The sequence below is a fragment of the Monodelphis domestica genome, chromosome 6, assembly GCF_027887165.1.
Source record: "Monodelphis domestica isolate mMonDom1 chromosome 6, mMonDom1.pri, whole genome shotgun sequence".
In the NCBI taxonomy this organism is placed as follows: Eukaryota; Metazoa; Chordata; class Mammalia; order Didelphimorphia; family Didelphidae; genus Monodelphis; species Monodelphis domestica.
In genome coordinates, this window is record NC_077232.1 from 300617062 (window position 1) to 300637258 (window position 20197).

At 43.7% G+C, this 20197-nt stretch overlaps 1 protein-coding gene across 4 annotated transcripts in view; it reads right to left on the minus strand.

The window, feature by feature from the left end:
- PDE5A (phosphodiesterase 5A) overlaps positions 1-20197 on the minus strand; it is a 166047-nt gene that overhangs the window by 15151 nt on the left and 130699 nt on the right. For all 4 annotated transcript variants that reach the window (XM_007495546.3, XM_007495545.3, XM_056803498.1 and 1 more), the window contains exons 15-16: positions 5417-5504; positions 414-514 (exon numbers count right to left, since the gene is read on the minus strand). In XM_007495546.3, the coding sequence (XP_007495608.1) occupies positions 414-514; positions 5417-5504 (189 nt within the window). The remainder of the gene's footprint in view (positions 1-413; positions 515-5416; positions 5505-20197) is intronic.

Sequence of the window (20197 nt, forward strand, 5' to 3'; positions counted from 1 at the left end):
GACACTTCCTCTACCAATGCAGGGCACCATCTCTATAACTTGTAGTTTTGGAGGGTGATTTGGGGGCACTCAGAGTTTAAGTGACTTGCTTGTACAGCCAGTGTAGGTCTGAGGCAGAACATGAACTCAATTCTTTAGACCATAAGCCATGCTGCCTTTTGTAATATATTTCGTAATGGATATCAAAATCTGTGAGGGATGCTCTGTCCTTTTTTGTTTTAAGTGAAACCAAAGAAAAAATATTTATTGTTTTCCTACATTAGACCATTCCACACATTGTTAAATACTTTTCCCTAAGATTCTCTGTTTTGTTTTAAAAAAAAAAGTTCTCAAGATGATGTTCTAAATTATTCTATAATTCCAAATGATCTCAAGGGAATGCCATTAGTCCCAAGGTAGGTCTTCTCACTTACTTGATGTACAGTGCCAAGTCAGTGGCTAGAATTGCCTGCTTGATCATTTTCAGTGTGGCCTTGTATTCATCAATGGACAGGCCACTGAGAATCTGGTTGCCCTTGACAAAGAGAAACACAGGGTTAGGACCTGACTTGGAGTTGTGGATGAAGGAACATCAATTGGTATAAGTCAATTAATTTTTGTTGTTCACTCATTTCAGTCATGACTGACTCTTTGTGACCCCATCTAGGGTTTTCTTGGCAAAGATACTGGGGTAATTTGCCATTTTCCTTCATCAGATCATTTTATAGATGAAGGAATTGAAGTAAGTAGGGTTATATGAACTTGTTCAGGGTGATATTGCTAGTGAGTGTCTGAGACAAGATTTGAACTTGGGAAGTGAGTGCGTCCCAAAATGGCCTCATCTTTTGAGCCCATGAGAATGGATACAAGCAGTTGCTTACTTCAGGTATGAACCACTGGAGGACTTTCCTCAGCAATGCCACCCAACCCTGGGGCCATTTTGAATGGAGTCAGACTACTCTGGTATATCTGTAGACTGCCTCTCTGACCTGTCTCTAATCTCTGTATGTGCTCAAGCCCTAAAACCTACTGATCACCTTTCATGTTCACTTTGGGGAGGTTATCCACTTTAAGTGAGGGCAACTGGTCATCAACTCTGAAGTATCCAGAAGGTCTTTCCCAGGCCTCGCCCCCCCCCAGCTGCTAGACCCTTTCTCTTTAAGGATACCTTCTGCTAATTGCATATGTCTCTCCCACATACCTATTTATGCACATGTTGTTTAAATTGTCAGCTACCTAAGTCTAAGGATTGTTTTTCTTCTTTTGTATTCCCAGAACTTAGCACAGTGCCTGGCATACAGTAAGTGCTTAATTGATGTTTGTTGGTTGATTGATTGAAAGGATTTAAAATAGAGATAATAAAAAAATATTTTCTCTCTCTTTTTTTTTTACCACCTAAGACATTTCGGATAAAGTGTACATCAACCCATCAAATTGAAAATTCAGTGAGGTTCTAATTATGGGAAATGTGTCCAGGGCATGGGGTAGAGAATTTGTCCTCTTTTGGTTAGGAAAGCACCGAAGATTCTAGGGTTAAAAGGACTTAGAGGTGGGGTCTGGGATAGTGCTGTGAGATCTATTGAGCAGGTGAGTTAAGGATTTAAAATAAACTGTCTGAGGCCAGTGAATATGCTCTGTCTGTGGCATGGGTCTCTTGGGGGCTTCATGAGGGCAGGGCAGTGACCCACCCTGAGCACCTGAGGTTGTATCAGCAACATGTACGTTCTTCGGCTCCTGCCTGGTCAGAAAAGCCATCAGGTACAGGCCTGAGAGGCTGCTGTCCATCATCTCTTGTGCAAGGCCTAGCCTAGCTAAGCTCAGAGGGGCTTGTCACAGTGATGTTTAGAAGATAAGATACTGGATTTGGTGTGAGGAAGACTGCTTTAAATCCTGTCTCAGATATTTACTAGCTCTGTGACCCTAGACAAGTTGCTTAACTCCCCATAACTTCTCAAACGTCTCAATTTCCTTCTCTGCAAAATGAGGTGATTGAATTCTAGGACCTACTAGATCCCTTCTATCTCGAAAGCTTTGATCCTATGATCATCAGGATGGCTGCAGAGAGAGACACTGAGTGACATATTTTGAACATGGACACTCTCTAAGATCTCTGCTGTGGGGGGCAGCTGGGTAGCTCAGTGGATTGTGAGCCAGACACTTCCTAGCTGTATGACCCTGGGCAAGTCACTTAACCCACATTGCCCAGCCCTTACCACTCTTCTGCCTTGGAATACACAGTATTGATTCTAAGGTGGAAGGTAAGAATTAAAAAAAAAGATCTCTGCTGTGAGGTTCTGGCTTAGTGACTCCTCTGGGACTACCATTTTGGGAAGGACCACAGCTTACCTTAACTCTCTCTTTGGATTTCTTATCTTCTCCTATTCCATTATTTATCCTTTCCCCCAACTTTCCAGCTCCCCTTTATGGGTTGGCTTCTCCCATTAGAATATAAGCTTCTTGAGGACAGAGATTGTCTTGCTTGTATTTGTATCTCCAACACGTAGCATGGCCCTTGGCATGTACACTTAGTTAATGTTTACTCACTCTATACAAGCATTGGCAAAGGTTTTCAAGTTCGTGTGCCCAAACTGCAACTTCAAGCTATCTGTGAGGCACACACCCCGCCCCACCTGTTCCCACATTACCCCAGAGAGTGGAGGGAGGAGGTGCTCACTTTGGGTGGCTGGACAGAGGGAGGAGGCATGCCAAAAATGTCCTCCAGCACTGGGAAGAGGGGCAATGGATCAGCCTACCCATGCTGGCTGAGCATGCGGGCCGATACTTTGTCAATGCACTGCTCTATACTCTATCCATCTATCTATGTATGCATCCATGTAGGCATCCTGCCTATTCATTTACCTTTTTCTTATCACACCTTTTGTTCTTCCTCTTCCTATCCATCCCCTATCCATCCATCCTCTCTCTTTTTCTTTCTTTCCCCTCCAATCCATCCATCCATCCATCTACCCATTCACCCAGGAAGCTGAAGATAGGCTGAAGTCTGCATGGGCAAAGGAGAATCCAGGATGATAAAATCAAAGGCTCTTGAAATATGATTTTCACTATTATTGTATTTTGATGGGAGTCCCTGATCTAGAATAGTTAAAGAGCTGGCCTCAGACATGGGTCCAAGTTTTTTCTCTGATACATGCTGGCTGCGTTATCCTGGATAAGTCCCTTAACTTCCAGTGCTCCAGGAAGCCCTCTCTAAAAAGCTACAAAAGGAAGAATGCTTGCATTCTAGTACTGGCAGAGGGAATTTCCTCTGTGAGGAAAATCAAAGGTTCATTCTGAAACCAAATAAAAATTGCTTCTGCTGGCTGTGATCTCCCTCATGTGGGCAGTCACGAAGACGGATCCCAGCCCGTTCTGGGTAGCTCTGGTCCACAGTAAGGATGGAGTAGGGTCTACCTAATGTGCTGGCTGCCATTCTCTGACTGTCTTGACGTTGTGTGCACAGCATGGGTGGCTACCCCTCGCTTTTTCAAGGGACTGGTTGGCTCAGCTTTTTTCTCAGTCGTTTACGCACATCTTGGATCATATCCATTATGTGAATAGAATTCGCTCCCCAGGACCTCTTACCCAGCATTCCATGAACGTAGGGAGGATAAAGCTTTGGTGTGACCTCGCCCCCCTCTCTCTTTTTGTCTGAATGCAGCTGCTGAAGCTGGCTGAGAGCCAGCAGGAGAATTTCCACACGTGGTCTTACTTTAGTTAGAATATTGGGCTTTTTAAAAATTTCTTCTACTTCACGTTATTTATAAAAATAATACTTGAGGTATTAAGTGAAATCTTACAATCGGCATGGAATGCTGCAGGTTTTGAAGAATTAAGCTGCTATTAATAGGTGATAGAAGTGTTTAAAAGCAAACATTTCAGGAAAACAGCCTCTTATTTTTTTTGCCAGCACCAACTGGCCAATCAAGAGATCTTCATTCATTAGACAGCCACTAGGTGCTGGGCACCATGGGAAGTGCTGTATCAAAATAAGCTGGTACTCCGCTGGCAGAGGACGTCTTGTCTTTCTTCTTCTCTCACCTATGGCCAAGGTAGAGACCAAAGGTTTGCTCATCTAGGCAAGAAGCTGTAAGCACTAATGGCGGTTAAGTGTCTTGCCCTGGGTCACACAGCTAGGAAGTGTCTGGGGCCAGATCTGAAGAGCGTTACTACAGAGGAACCCCTGTGAGCACTAGAAGGAGACCCCTGGTGCAGAGGTGGGCCGTGGCATCTTCGGTGTGCAATTACGGGGGTTTCAGGAAGTATGTTCTGCAGCATAAGGTCATAGGATCAAAGATTTAGACACGGAAGGGGACCTCCAGGCTTTGACGTACAACCCTCTGGTTTTAAAACCAGAGACTCACACAAGTATAGCAACTTGCCTCAATTCACAGGATTGGGATTTGAATTCAGATCCTCAGACTCTTTCTGGGGCACCCACTGACTCCACATGTGAGAGCAGGGAGTAAGAGTACAGGGGAGGGGTGGAATCTACTTTTGTTTTCTTAGGCTAGGAATTGGACCCATGATTTCACTCACATAGGGAACTCCCAGAGGAAAAAACTCCTACCAATGCAGGCCAGCACCTTCTCTGCAACTCAGACTCTTAAATCGTCACCTAGGGCACTAAGAGATTAAGTGACTTGCTCAGGATCACTTGGTTGGCATGCTTTCAGTCAAGAGGGAGAACTTGAAAAATCAAGGTCTTTTGATCTTTTTAAAGAAAAATCCTTACCTTCTGTATTAGAATTGATACTAAAAATTGATTCCAAGATAGAACAGTGGTAAAGGCTAGGCAATAGGGGTTAAGTGACTTGCCCAGGGTCACACAGCTAGCCAGATTTGAACCTCCCATCTCCAGTACTGGCTCTGTATCCGCCGAGACACCTACCTGCCCCAGGAACCAAGGCTAGCTCTCCCTCCACTCTGCCCTGCTCCTTCTTCTATTAACGTAACAACAGATTCCTTTGCCCCCCTTTTCTGTAGTTATTAACTTCAATGCATAACCAAAAAGGGGATGAGGCTTTTGAAAGGACAGGACTTGCAACTTTTCTGTTTTTCGAGACTACATCTCTGGCTAGAAAGGAATGTCCAGGTCAATGGCTGGCCCCGGCTGTAAGTAAGCAAAGTCTTAGGGGACCCGGGGTTCGGGGTTCGGAGGCACCAGCAGCAAACCCATCAGCCCTGCCTTGTTACATGAGATGGTCCAGATGAGTGTCCCCGCTTCCCTCCTGGGCCGTGTTTAGACAGGCTGGGGAGCACCCAGGAGTCAGCAACACTGGGAAGCTTTCAAACAGCTTGGGCTTTCCTTCCTTACCCAAAAAGGAATCAAGTCTGCTTAAGAATTTATGATGCTGGGAAGCATTCCAAAATCTAAAAATACAACTCCAACAACCAAGGCGTTCTTTTCCAAATCATCTAACTCCAGTTAGATACTTACTGGGCTGTTAAGGATCATCAGGCACTGGTCAAAATGGTGGTGCTCCATTATGGAGTGGCAGTACAGCTGCGCGAGGGGGTGTTCACTTCTGTGGGACAATCCAGGAGAGAAAGGACATTTGGTCGTCAGGCAATGGGATCGACTTAAAGCTTACTACTCCCAGCATAGGCCAGGTACTGTGCTAGGCACTGGAGATACAAAGAAAAACAAACGACCATCAAAGCAAACCTCCACCCAAGAGACACCCGTGTTCCCCGAGGAGAGACAATTGGCTCGTTTTTTCAAGCCATAGTCTCTCATTTTCCCTGGGGAGGAAAGGAGAGGGAGCCTGACTTCCCAAATGAATCAAACAATTACATCTGAAGAGGGGCCAGGCCAATTGCTTTGCTCCAAGATGGACCAATCAATCAGTTTCAGCTGTGATTAAAACTAGCCAATCCACCAAGAATTCCCCGGGGCATGATAAACAGGGTGCAAAGAGCAGTGAGCATCGTTCCGATCAAAGAAACACTCATGAACACTTATGGAACCAATGTGGATTGGTGAAGCTGTCAAGGGCCTCAGAAGCCAGCTAGTCTGGCCTGGATTTGGACAAGGATCCCCTCTCCAATGGCCCCCCGAAGAGGTTACCAGGCTTCTCTGTCTTGAAGACCTCTGCCTCCCAAAGGAGACCATTCTACTTTGGGGCAGCTCATTCTGAGAAAGCAGAGGCTCATAGGTTTTGAGCTTGCAGGTGCCTTAGAGTCCAACTCCCTTATTTTATAGATGAAGAAACTGAGGCATACATATTGGTTAAATGACTTGCCCTGGGTCCCACAGCTACTAAGTCTTTGAGGCTAGATTTGAACTAATATCTTTCCTAACTCCAAGTCCAGTGCTCTATCCTTCCTATGCCCTGCTTCTCAAAGTTATCTAGCCCAATGCCTTTGTTTAGATATGGAAACTGAGACCCAGAGGGGCAAAGTGGCACAATCAAGAATACAGAGGCAGGTGGCAGAGGTAGATTTTGAACTCAGGGCCCCTGCTTCTAAAGCCAGTGTTCTGTCTACCATATTTTACTTAAGAAGAGAAGGCAGAGTTCCATTGGGACCTGGGCCACTGGAATTCTAGCAACACACACACCGATGAGGCCACGGATACAACAAAGCACTCAAGGATGAAAAATGAATTAAAAAATATGAGAAAGTTATATGAAATGAAGGACCATTTAAATAAATCATTCTTAAAAAAATAAATCCTTTTTAAAAAGACTCTACTTCCTAGGGACTTGTAAGGGTCCACCAACTGGCCCTCTTTCAAGTTGTGGAAGAATTACAATTTTATTCTAATGGCTAGAATGCTGGACTTGGAGCCAGAAAGACCCGAGTTCAAATGCACCTTGAAATTCTAGGATTATGGTGAGAATGAAATGAGCTAATATTTGTAAAGCACTTAGTATGGTGCCTGGGACATTGGTTATTGTTGTTCAGTGGCATCCATCTCTTTGTGAAGTCCATGGGGAAGATCGCCATTTGTTTCTCCAGTGTGTCCATTTTACAGATGAAAAACTGAAGTCAATAGAAGTTAAGTGACATACGTGAAAACGTGCTCTACATCTCTGATAATCAGAGAGATGCAAATCAAAACAACTCTGAGGTATCACCTCACACCTAGCAGATTGGCTAACATGACAGCTATGGAAAGTAATGAATGCTGGAGGGGATGTGGCAAAGTCGGACATTAATTCATTGCTGGTGGAGTTGTGAACTGATCCAACCATTCTGGAGGGCAATTTGGAACTATGCCCAAAGGGTGACGAAAGAATATCTACTCTTTGATCCAGCCATAGCACTGCTGGGTTTGTACCCCAAAGAGATAATAAGGAAAAAGACTTGTACAAGAATATTCATATCTGAGCTCTTTGTGGTGGCAAAAAATTGGAAAATGAGGGGATGCCCTTCCATTGGGGAATGGCTGAACAAATTGTGGTATATGTTGGTGATGGAATACTATTGTGCTCAAAGGAATAATAAAGTGGAGGAATTCCATGGAGAGTGGAATAACCTCCAGGAAGTGATGCAGAGCAAGAGGAGCAGAACCAGGAGGACAGTGTACACAGAGACGGATACACTGTGGTATAATCGAACGTAATGGACTTCTCCTTTAGTGGCAATGCAGTGACCCTGAACAATCTGCAGGGATCTATGAGAAAGAACATTCAGAGGAAGAACTGTGGGAGTGAAAACACCAAACAAACAAACAAACAACTACTAGAATACATGGGTTGAGGGGATGTAGACTGTAAATGATCACTCTTGCAAATATTAATAATATGGAAATAGGTCCGGAGACACAAGTAAAACCCAGTGCAATTGCTCATTGGCTATGGGAGGGGGGTGGATGGAGGGGTGGGAAAGAATATGATTCTTGTAACCATGGAAAAATACTCTAACTAATTAAATAAAATTAAAAAAATAAAATTAAAATAAAAAAATGACCCCCTCAAGAGAAGTTAAGTGACACACCCAGGGTCACATAGCTAGCAAGGGTCTGAGGCCAGATTTGAACTCAGATCTTCTTGACTCCATGCTTGGTCTCTCATCTCCTATGCCCCCCGTAGCTGCCTCAGACATGCTTAATAAATGCTTGCTTTCTTCCTGTTCTACCCCGCCTCCCCCCAGCCAATTGGCATTAGACCCTCCTAGGAAATCGAGAAGTGAGAAGACAAGGGAAGAGGCAGGATGAGCGGTAAGGAATCCCTGGGGGTGGATTGAGTTTCAGCACCTCCAGCTCGCACCCAAGTGTGATTTCTGACAAGTCACACCCGGGCTGTTTCTCATTAAGCAAGCGTCGGTCTGTGTGACACAGCGGATGAATGCCAATTATGCCCCAAACCTCTTCTTACCTTCTAAAAATACTGATTTATGAGGCAAATCAGAGGCTGAGAAATCCTGTAAATTTCCTCTTTACAAAATTACTCAGCATGAGTTTGTGCCCCTGCAGCCCGGGCCTTTCCTTCCTTCTGGCTCAGGGGTATCTGGGGTCAGCGGTACATCCAGGAAGGAGATCACCCCACTGTCCACGCTCCAAAGGCCCCAGCTTGGCCAGCGGGGAACAAAGGGGCCAGAAGCCAGCCCAGGCCACGGGGTGGGGGGGCTCTAGTGGCTGCCTCAGACGCCCAAGATAAGGGGCACCCCTGGGGGCTGTTGGCGTGGGTGGTCTTGATGTTAGAAGGAACACTGTGAAAGACTTTAAGGACCGGAAAGGATTCTGATCAATCCGTGATCTGTAGAAAAGTGAAGGTAGGGACGAATCCCTTCTCTTAAGTAGAGAGGACCAGAGGGCTGGCAGGAGGGGCCCCGAGAGGTTATTCAGCCATCTCATTGGTGCCCACCAGTTAGGTGACTCGCCCAGGGTCACACAAACGTAAGTGTCACACTCAGTCTTTCTCCTCATTGCCTCTCTCTTGGATCAGAGATTGGATTGTCAGACGAGCCAGTGTGCTGTTTTGTTTTGCTCAGCTCTCCTTGGTCATGAAGTGGGGCTCTGCTGCTGGGATGCCATCCAGCAATGACAGTGGGATTAAAAAGCATCCTTACGACATCAATATTAGGGGGAAATGAGGCGAGTCTCAAGTCTAAGGCAGAAGAGTGGCCAGGACGAGGCCATCAGGGTTAAGCGACTTGTCTGGGGTTTCTGAGGCCAGATTTGCACCTGAGCCCTTCCAAGTCCAGCCCTGATGCTCTAGCCACTGCACTACCCAGCTGCCCCCAAAGGTCAGATCATTAAAAAGAGGAGATGAAAATGAACCAGGCCTGATGCAGGGAGGCGTCCTAACCAAACAAGGAGTAGGGGAAAGCAATGCGATCAACCAGTTATATGGAACTGAAAAGCCTTTGTCAGGACAAAATCAATGCCTCTAGGATAATAAGAGAAGCCACTGATTAGGGAAAATCTTGGCATGAAATACCACTTATAAAGAGGTCTGATACCCAAGATAGAGGGAATTAACAAATACAGTGAACCCAGTATAACACCAATAAGTAAGATCAAGAGCCATTCCCGACCGGGGAAGTGGCCAAAGAATATGAATGAATGGTTTTCAAAAGAAGAACTGGAAACTCTTAAAAGATAACTGTGGGGGGCAGCTGGGTAGCTCAGTGGATGGAGAGCCAGGCCTAGAGAGGGGAGGTCCTGGGTTCAAATCTGGCCTTAGACACTTCCCAGCTGTGTGACCCTGGGCGAGTCACTTGACCCCATGGCCTAGCCCTGACCACTCTTCTGCCTTGGAGCCAATACACAGTATTGACTCCAAGATGGAAGGTAAGGGTTTAAAGAAAAAAAGATAACTGTGAGGTTTTATCTTGCACCAACCAAATTGATAAAGATGATGATAGATGGGAAGAATCAATGCTGGAGGGGCTAAAGACACACAGGTGCATTGGCATACCACTGGCTGAGCTTTGGGGCCCCTAAGGTAGAGTACTGGGCCTCAAGTCAAGAAGTTTCCTCTTCCTGAGTTCAAATCTGGCCTTGGACACTAGCTGTGTGACCCTGGGCAAGTCATTGGAGTCAGCTTCAGTTTCCTCACAGAAAAGGGTTGGAGAAGAAAAAGGAGAACCACTATAGTATGTTGGCAAGAAAATCCCAAATGGGGTCTGGAAAAGTTGGACATGATTGAAACAACTGAACAATAAAACTAAAAAAAAATTTTAAACCCTTACTGTGTATTAGCTCCAAGGCAGACAAGTGGTAAGGGCTAGGCAATGGGGGTTAAGTGACTTGCCCAGGGTCACACAGCTGGGAAGTGTCTGAGGCCAGGATTTGAACCCAGGACCTCCTGCCTCCACGCCTGGTGCTCTAATCACTTAGCAACCCAGTTGCCCCCCCCCCCCCAAACTAAATTGTTTTAATGATCACCACTTTGTAATATTGTCTGAAATCGGATACTGATAGACCGGCCACCTTCCTTCCCACTTTTTTCATTATTATCTTTAAGATTCTTGAACTTTTATGCCTCCATGTGGATTTTGTTATTCCTTTTCCAGCTCTACAAAATGATCCTTTGATTGATCAGTATGGCACTGAATAAGTAAATTAACTTAGAAACTAGTGTCATTTTTAATATATTGACTCAACCTACCCATGATCAATTAATAATTTTCCAATTATTCAGGATTATTTTTCTGCAAAGAATGCTTTATAGAGTTGTACAAATGATTTTGCTTTGAAAAAGAAATGCTTTGTTTATAATTAAATTTTTTATTATCTTGTTTTTAACGTTCGAACTATATCTTTCCTCATCTTCCAAATGAACTATTATTTATAACAAAGAATCATTGAAAAGAAGAATAAAAGGAAGTTCAGGAAAATCAACTAGCATACAGTCCAATAGCCCCTTTGATGTTCTTCTACACTCAAAGTCCTGCACTCTGCCGAGAAAAGAGCAGGAGGCACCTTTCCTTATTTTTTCTCTCAGCCCAATCTTGGCCACTATAATCAGCGCCGTCTCCCTTTTTTCATTCTAGTTCATTCCATGAATGTTGCTGTAGTTATTACTTGCTTCACTCTGTATCAGTTCATAGAAGTCTTCCCAGGCTCCTCTATATTCTCCATCTTCCTTGAATCTTACAGCATCCATATAACATGATCTTTTTAGTTTTTCCCCATCCTAGGGTCATCTCACTTGATTTGAATCCTTTCCATCACAAAAAGTTCCAGTACAAATATTTTGGTGAATATCTTTGGCCTCTTTGAGATCTATATGCCTAGCAGTGGGATCTTTGAGTCAAAGGGTCCAGGCATTTTAGTGACCATTTTTGGTGTGGTTCCAAATTGTCCTCCAGAATGGTTGAAACAATTCACTGCTCCACTTTTGTTGTTGTTCAGTTATTTCAGTCATGTCTGACTCCCTAGCCCCATTTGAGGTTTTCTTGGCAAAGACCCTGGAGTGGTTTGTCATTTCCTTCTCTGGTTCATTTTACAGATAAGGAAACTGAGGCCAAACATGTTAAGTTACTTGCTCAGGGTCACAAGGCTAGTATCTGAGGCTGGATTTGAACTTAGGGAAGATGAGTCTTAATGACTCAAGGACCTGTAGCTGCCCCACTAATAATGAGAATAATTAATTATTAAATTAAAGCAGTTTTGAGTTTACAACTCACACCTGTCATACTGGCAAAGATGATAAAGAAGGGAAAGAAAAATGTGTTCAGCACAGTGCCTGGCACATAGTAGGTGCTTCATTGATTGGCTGACTTCTGGAGAAGCTGTAGGAAAAGAGGTATACTGGTTCATTATTGGTGGAACTGTGGATTAGTTCAGCCATTATAAAAACCAATTTGGAACCATACCCCCTAAATTACTAAACTATGCATTATATTTGATCCAACTAAACCATTACTAAGTCTATGCCCCAAAGAGATAAGAGGAAGAGGAAAAAGACTTATATGTACAAAATATTTATAGTGTTTCTTTTTGAAGTCGCCAAAAACTGGAAAGGAAACTAGAGTTGGAGGGAAGCATCAATTGAACACTAAACAAATTATGGATTTTGAATCAAGGGAATGTTATTGTGCCATAAAGGAGTTAGGAAAGAGAATGTGAGGATCCGGGTCAAGGGAAGAGTATCTTTCCTGCAGTTAAAAAAGGCCTGAGTTTGAATCCTGCTTCTGATTCTGAACAGTGTAACCCTGGACAATTCATTTAACCTCTCTAGGCCTCAGTTTTCCTATTGAGAGCCAGGCCTAGAGATGGGAGGTCCTAGACTTCCCAGCTGTGTGACTCTGGGCAAGTCACAACCCCCATTGCCCATTATTATTCCTAGTGGAATAATAATTATGTAAATGAGAAATGATGAAATGGACAACTTCAGAGGAAATTGAGAAGGACTCTGTGAAGTGGGCAGAAATGGGAGAACAATTTACACAATGACAAGATCATAAAGAAAACCATCCTTCCAAGATGTTGTAAGCCCTCTAATCAATGCATTGATCAACCTTGAGTCTAGAGGACTAGGATGAAACATTGCACCCTCTTCCTTCTTCCAGTGAGGTGCTGGACTTGAAATTCAGAGACAGACAGACAGACAGACAGACAGACAGACAGAGGTAGAGACAGAGAGAAAGGGAGGAAGAGAGAGATAAAGGGAGGGAGAGAGTCAGAGACAGAGGAGGGAGAGAGAGAAAGAAAGAGACAGACAGGCAGAGATACCCATTTTCAGACATGACCAATGTTGGAATTTGTTTTGTTGGACTATGTATATTTGATATGCAGGTTTTTATTTCTTTCTTTTTAAAAAAATTGTTCTTGGAGAGGGGCAGTGAGAGGGAAATAGAATAAATGCTTGTAAAAATAAATACGATCTTATTTCCATAGCAAAGCCCTATCTCCATCTTGCTGTCTGTCCCGCTGCCAAGTCTTCACAATGAGGTTCTGTTCTTCTTCCCATCCCAATATGTCCTTTGTTTTTGTTCTCCTTGACTACAGGCCTTGTTCCTCCTTCCTCCCTGTTAACACTCAGGATTGTGCCCTGGGCCCTCAATCCAAGCCTGCCCACTCTTTCCTGGCTTCCTCTCCTCCTCCCCCTTCAACTATCTCCTGCTCTGTCCACTGGGATTCCTTTTCTACTGGCAGATTCCCTTTTCCCTGATTTCTCACTTCTCACTCCCAAAGAGAAACTGCAATACTACAGGGCTTGAAGGTTTACAAAGCACTTTTCTTACAAGAACTCTGTGAGGCAAGAGGATAATTATTATTCCCATTTTACAGCTAGAGAAACCTAGGCTCAGAGAGGCTAAATAAGTTGTCCAGGGCCACACTCTTCGGTGTCAGAAGTAGGATTCAAACTCAAGCCTTTTTTAACTGAAGGAAAGCTACTCTTCCCTTGATCCAGAGCCCCTCTCATTCTCTTTCCAAGTCACATAATTCTGCACTAGATATGTGTCTGTCTGTCTGTCTATCTGTCTGTCTGTCTATCTATCTATCTATCTATCTATCTATCTATCTATCTATCTATCTATCTATCTATCTATCTATTTATCTGTCTGTCTGTCTATCTATCTATCTATCTATCTATCTGTCTGTCTGTCTGTCTGTCTGTCTGTCTGTCTGTCTGTCTGTCTATCTATCTATCTATCCATCTATCTATCTACCTATATATCAATCTATCTGTCTGTCTGTCTATCTATCTATCTATCTATCTATCTATCTATCTATCTATCTATCTGTCTGTCTATCTATCTATCCATCTATCTGTCTGTCTATCTATCTTTCTGTCCATCTACCTACCTACCTACCTACCTACCTACCTACCTACCTACCTACCTATCTATCTATCTACCTGTCCATCCATCCATCCATCCATCCATCCATCCATCCATCCATCCGTCTGTCTATCTATCTATCTATCTATCTATCTATCTATCTATCTATCTATCTATCTATCTATCTACCTGTCCATCCATCCATCCATCCTTCCATCTATCTATCCATCTATCCATCCATCCATCTATCTATCTATCAATTATTCTATCTGTCTGTCTAGATCTCCATATAAAATGCTGGCTGCATGAAATGAGGAACACAACAAGAATATATGCATGTATATTCTGATATATAATATATTCTTATTGATTAGATTATTATATATTATATACAGCCTATGTTCTTAAATATATAATATAGGATATATTGTCTAGTATATAGATCTTTTCTTACACAGGAGCATACACAAGAAGACGACATGATATATTCTTACACCTAAGAGTAGGGTAGTGCAGTGGATTGAGTGCTGGGCATGAAGTCTCCTCTTTGTGAGTTCAAATCTGTCTTCAGACTCTTACTAACTGTTGACCCTGGGCAAATGACTGTTTGCCTCAGTTCCTCGCTTGTAAAAGGAGCCAGGGAAGGACTTGGCAAACACCTCTAGTATCTCTGCCAAGAAAAACCCAAATGGGGTCATGAAGAGTCAGACATGACTGAAACACTTGAACAACAAAAACCATCTCTATGTAAGAATATGTATTATATATAAATAGAAGAATATATTTATATATTCTTTTCCTGTTCCTCTTATTTCACATATGCTAATTCCATTTAGCATACTAGAAACAGCATGCTGAGGTAGGTAAGGCAATAGGAGAAATTAGTCCTGGGTTCAAATCCCAACCCTGAAACTTACAGGCTGTGTGACCCTGGGAACATCACCTGACTCCTCTGAGGTGGTGTTTTCTCCTCTGCTAAAGGGGAGGATAAGATCAAATGAAAATAAAGCTCACATTTTATAGAGCTTGAAGATTTCCCAAGTTGGTTGCACAACCAACCCTGTGAAGATAATATCATTATTCCTATTTGGTAGACAAGAAAACTGAGTTTCAAATGGGTTGTGATTTGCCTGCTGGCACATAGCTAATAAACTAAGTAGGATTAGAATCCAGAGTTTCCAGAATCTAAAGACTCTTGAACTCGTCCCACTTTATACATGAAATTATGTATGTAAAGAGTTTTGCAATCTTAAGAAAGACGACTTTAAATAAAGGTCAGCTATTTACCACCATGATTTTTGTCACTGTAGCTGCCTTCAATCCTATCGTCATCATCTCCCCAACGAGAGCCTATGTCCACATTGCCCAGGGCTGAGATCAAAAGCCCTGAATGAGAGGTTGAAACGTGAGACTGTCTAAAGAGGAGAGAGGGAGGGATAAGAACTGGGATCCTAATGGTCGAGTCAACTCTCAGGTGAAGAAATGCCCTCTACCAATGGAGGTCAGCACTCTCTCTGCCATTCAGGGGCTCAGAAAGTATTTCTTTAGGGTCACAAACTCAAAATGCAGCCAGAACCAGAATAAAATGTAATTGGGAAATGATTGGCAAAATAAATTGAAAGTGTTCATTTGTGGCCTTTGAAGTCAATGTGTGGAATCTGACCCCATTGGCTTAGATCTAGAGCTGAGAGATGAAGTGTGTGGGTGGGGGGCTGAGTCCAGTTTGTACTGGGTCTTCTCATCCATCGTGTCACAATGGCTCTTATTCTACCATAAAACACCGAGACTCTGAAGTTGGAGAGTAACCAGAACCTCCTGACTACACAAAAGGCTGGAGTCTAAGTGATGTGGAAACTTTTCTTCGGGGTCACAAAGACCTTATTAGCTTTTCCCCAGTGGAGATTTATCCTTCATTCTTTTGTCTGTAGAATCTCCTATTCTTTTTTTTTCTCTTTAAATCCTTACCTTCCATCTTAGAATCAATACTGTGAATTGGTTCCAAGGCAGAAAGGGCTAGGCAATGAGGGTTAAGTGACTTGCCCAGGGTCACACAGCTGGGAAGTGTCTGAGGCCAGATTTAAACCTAGGACCTCCCATCTCTAGGCCTGGCTCTCAATCCACTGAGTCACCCAGCTGTCCCCAGAATCTCCTATTCTTAAAAACCAATACCCCCTTAAAATCAAAGTCATCACTTATAATGGCTCTTTCCCCCATGAGGGAAAATAAAAAGATTGTGGGGAAGAGATTGTCCCCAACATGTGTCTCCATTAAGATGGAAAAACCAAAACCAAAACTCTCTGTTCTGATGGATGATATTATGTCTTCTCCATCAAATCTGATGTAAGCTGCATTCAATATTTACTGAATGGATTATACAATAACGGCAACATCCTAAAGCAATCACCCTTGAAAGAGTCTCTTAATGGGCATCTCCTCTTTCTCATGAATCCCTTTAAATTGTTGCCAAAATAATCATCTTAAAGTGTAGCTCTAACCACATTATCCCCTTGAAGAATCTTCAGTGGATTTCTACTGCCACTAGGATCAAATAAACCTTCTTATCTTAGAAGGTCAAGTTCTTCAGTCTAGCTCTAGGCAACACATTCATTTCACATCTCACTGTTCCTCCAGCTTGTCATGCCTCCACACTCTCCTCACCTCCATTTCTGTTTTCTAGAACCCTTGACTTCTTTTGAGGATACACTCAGGTACCAACTTCTATGGGAAGCATTTCTAGACCATTCAGGAGAATATAAAGTCCTCGAGGGCAGGACTGTTGCATTCTTGTCTTTGTATCTGCACAAAGTAGGTGCTAAATAAATTAGCTAAAATGGAATCTGAAAGTTTAAATGCTATTCCTGTACCCTGGATGCCTTTTTTGACATTTCCAGAAGGTTCTCTTTTGTTGAAAACTAGGGAGGTGGGAGGTTGTTTTCCCCTAAAAGCCTAGTGATGCAGAAAATCCTAGTCTTCCTTCATCACCAAGTCAAGTTGACCAGCAATTTTTAAGTGCCTCCTGTGTGTCAGCTACTGTGCTAAGCACGATAGATACGAAGAGAGGCCCACAGTCCTTGCCTTCAAGGAGCTCATGTTCCAGTGTGGGTAGACAACCATGTACAAATAAGAGCTATATGGAATGAACTTGAGATCATCTTAGAGGGAAGGTACTGATATTCAGAGAGGCAGCTGCAGCTTAGTGGGTAGAGCACTGGGCCTGGATCAGAGAGTCCTGAGTTCAAATATGGCCTCATATACTTCCTAGATGTGTGACCCTGAGCAAGTCACTTAACCTTTGAATGCCTGACGAAGGGATCCATTGGAGAAGGAAATGACAAACCACTCCAGCATCCTTGCCAGTAAAAGAGCATGGATAGCTCTGGTCCATGGAATCACAGAGAGTTAGACAGGACTGAATGAAGACACTAGCATTAAGAGGATTGGGAAAGGCTTCTTGGAGAAGATGGGTTCTGAGACTTGAAGGAAGCTTTAGAAGCCAGGATGTGAAGATGGGGAGAGCAAACATTACAGAAATGGAGGCTAGCCTGTAAAAATGCCCAACACTGGGAAATGGAAGGGTCGAAGGAAACAAACATTTATGAAGCACCTACTAAGTGCCAGTGCTTGGCACTGTGCTAAGGGCTTTCATGAATTTTGTCTCATCTGACCCTCACAACTCTTGGAAGTAGCTGCGATTTTTATACCCTTTTTATAGTAGAGGAAACCGAGGCAGAGATTAAGTGACTTGCCCAGGGTCATACTACAAATTAAGTATCTGAGGAAGGATTGAACTCAGGTCTCCCTAACTCCAGGCCCAGCACTCTCTCCATTGTACCACCCCGTTGCCCTCCTGTACAAAGAATACAAAAAAGAGAACCATCCCTGGACAATGTTGAGTCCTTCTCGCTGCCCCTGTGACTTGTCAGACCACAGGGATTTGGAAAGAAGAAGAAAATCCCTGGAAATGCTTTAAAAAGAAGGACAGGAAAAGGTCACGATGGAGCTAACGCTGCCTGCTTCCCAGTGGCTGTGGACACAGGATTCTGCCATTACTGCTTTTTTCCCAGGGCATTTTCTCAAGTGGAGATGACGTCTCACCAGATGTTTTCTGAGACAAGGATTTTTAAAGAAACAGAACAACAACAACAAAATAACCAAATGGTCCTAGTCTAAGACCAATCGAATGATCTCTGGCGGCTGTGATGAGGGTTATGCTGCTAATCCCCCGCTTACGGCGATTGGATCCCTTTGGGCAGGGCGCTCCCTACCTTCATTAGATCTTAATCTGACAAGGACCAGGCATGTTGGTCAGGCTGATCAACGCGATGATAGCGGCGAGTTCAAAGCAGACCCCTTTCCTCTAAAGATCTCTCATAGCCCTCCTGCCCCCTTCACGTAGCTCCTAGTTCTTTCTTACTCAATGTGATGCCAATCTCACCTGAGGCAGCACCGGGAGGCATCCAAAGGCCTCTAAGCAGCAAAAGCTCAGCCTCTGCCACTTGGCTAATGGCGTGAGGCTCTTTCTCCTGACCAGGTCACCCCAGGACTCTGTTTATAATTTATTTAGCCGTTGGAACATTGATTTATTTACCCACGTCAATGACTGTGTAGATAACAAGCCCGGATAGGATAGGCAGTGAGAGCTTTCATTCCCCTTACAATGGCAATCTTCTATGATCATATCTAATCTGTCTCTAGAAACCTGGGCTCTACAATGTGACGTTTGCCTGCTACAATGGAGTGTTTATGGGCCTGGCACCAAGGATTAGGAATAACTATGAGGGATGGAGGACAAGGATGACGCCTTTCTCCCGTGGCCATGAGGGCATTCCTTTGGGAGGCTACCGTCACAAGGAGAAGGCTGAGCGTTTCCAGGTAAAAATCCTCCTTCCTCCTGATTTGTCCTCAGTCTGTGCGAAAGTAACAATTTATTGTTGGGCTTCAGTCGTTTTAGCCATGTGCAGCTCTTCATGACCCCGTTTGGAGTTCTCTTGGCAAACATATTGGACTGGCGGGCCATTTTCTTCTCCACTCATTTGATAGATGAGGAAACTGAGGCAAACAGGGTGAAGGGACTTGCCCAGAGTCAAACAGCTAATGGCTAAGGCCAGAGTTGAACTTAGGAAGATGAGTCTTCCTAATTCCAGGGCCAACATTCTATTCATTGTCCCAACTAGCCCCCCAATCCTTTCTTCTTGGCAAAGATACTGGATTGGTTTGCCATTTCCTTCTCCGGCAGGTCAAGGCAAACAGGGTGAAGTATCTTGTCCAGAGTCACACAACTAGTAAGTGTCTGGGGCAGGATTTGAACTCAGGTCTTCCTGACCCCAGGCCAGGCGCTCTATCCACTATGGGACATTAAACAGCCCTTCAGAGTTTTCTTGGCACCGTTACATTAAACATCACTCTTAAATCTCAGGACAAGCCCAAGAGATAGTTATTTCCCTTTGGCTGAGGAGGGAACCAAGGCTCAGAGTAGGTTGCCCATGTCAGAGAAGAGCTTGAAGGAGATCAAAGCAGGATTCAAATTCAGTTCTTCCTGTGCCTACAGTTTAACATTTTGTCTGCTATAACACACTGTCTCTTAGACAACTTATTAGTTATGCCAAGAGGGGAAAATTAGACATCCAAGTCCTCGTTCCATTTATCTAGCCAGGTAAAGCAGCTTCACATAAGGTAGATAAAGCGAGCAATTATTAAATGCTTATTGTATTCCAGGGAGAGAGGGAAGCCCTGGAAACATACTCAAAAAAAAAAAAAAGCAAGGGGGCAGCTGGGTGGCTCAGTGGATTGAGAGTCAGGCCTAGAGATGGGAGGTCATGGGTTCAAATCTGGCCTCAGACACTTCCCAGCTGGGTGACCCTGGGCAAGTCACTTGACCCCCATTGCCTAGCCCTTACCACTCTTCTGCCTTGGAACCAATACACAGTATTGGCTCCAAGATGGAAGGTAAGGGTTTAAAAAAAAAAAAGCAAGTGAGTAAGACAGTTCCTGCCCTCAAGGAGCTTACTTCTGTTCTAAGTCAGGGAAGAGAATGTTGGACTTGGAGTCAAGGCACTTAGATTCAAATCCTGCCTCTGACCCTGACTAGTTGTGTGACTCTGGGTGTGTCACTCAACTTCTCAGACTCAGTTTCTTCATCTGTAAAGTGGGCATAAAGATAGCACCTACTGCACAAGACTGTGGGGGAGGATCGGAGGAGCTAATAGATGGAGAGCACTGTGCAAACATTACATTAAAGGGACATGTAGACAGAAAGTAATATTAATACTTTTTTTAAGCCTTTCTTCTCTGTCTTGGTAACGACTCTAAGACAGAAGGGCAGTGCAGCCAAGCCTCCCAGCTGTCCTGTCTCTAACTCTGCTTGCTAGTGGTGTGACAAAAGCCAATCAACCAACAGGAATTTATTAAGTGCCTGCTCTGTGATATAAATACCCCCAAATCAAATAATCCTAGGAGAGTCTCAGTCTTCTCATCTGTAAAATGGAAATAATACTATCTGTGGTATCTACTTGACAGAGTTGTTCTTGGGTTTGAATTA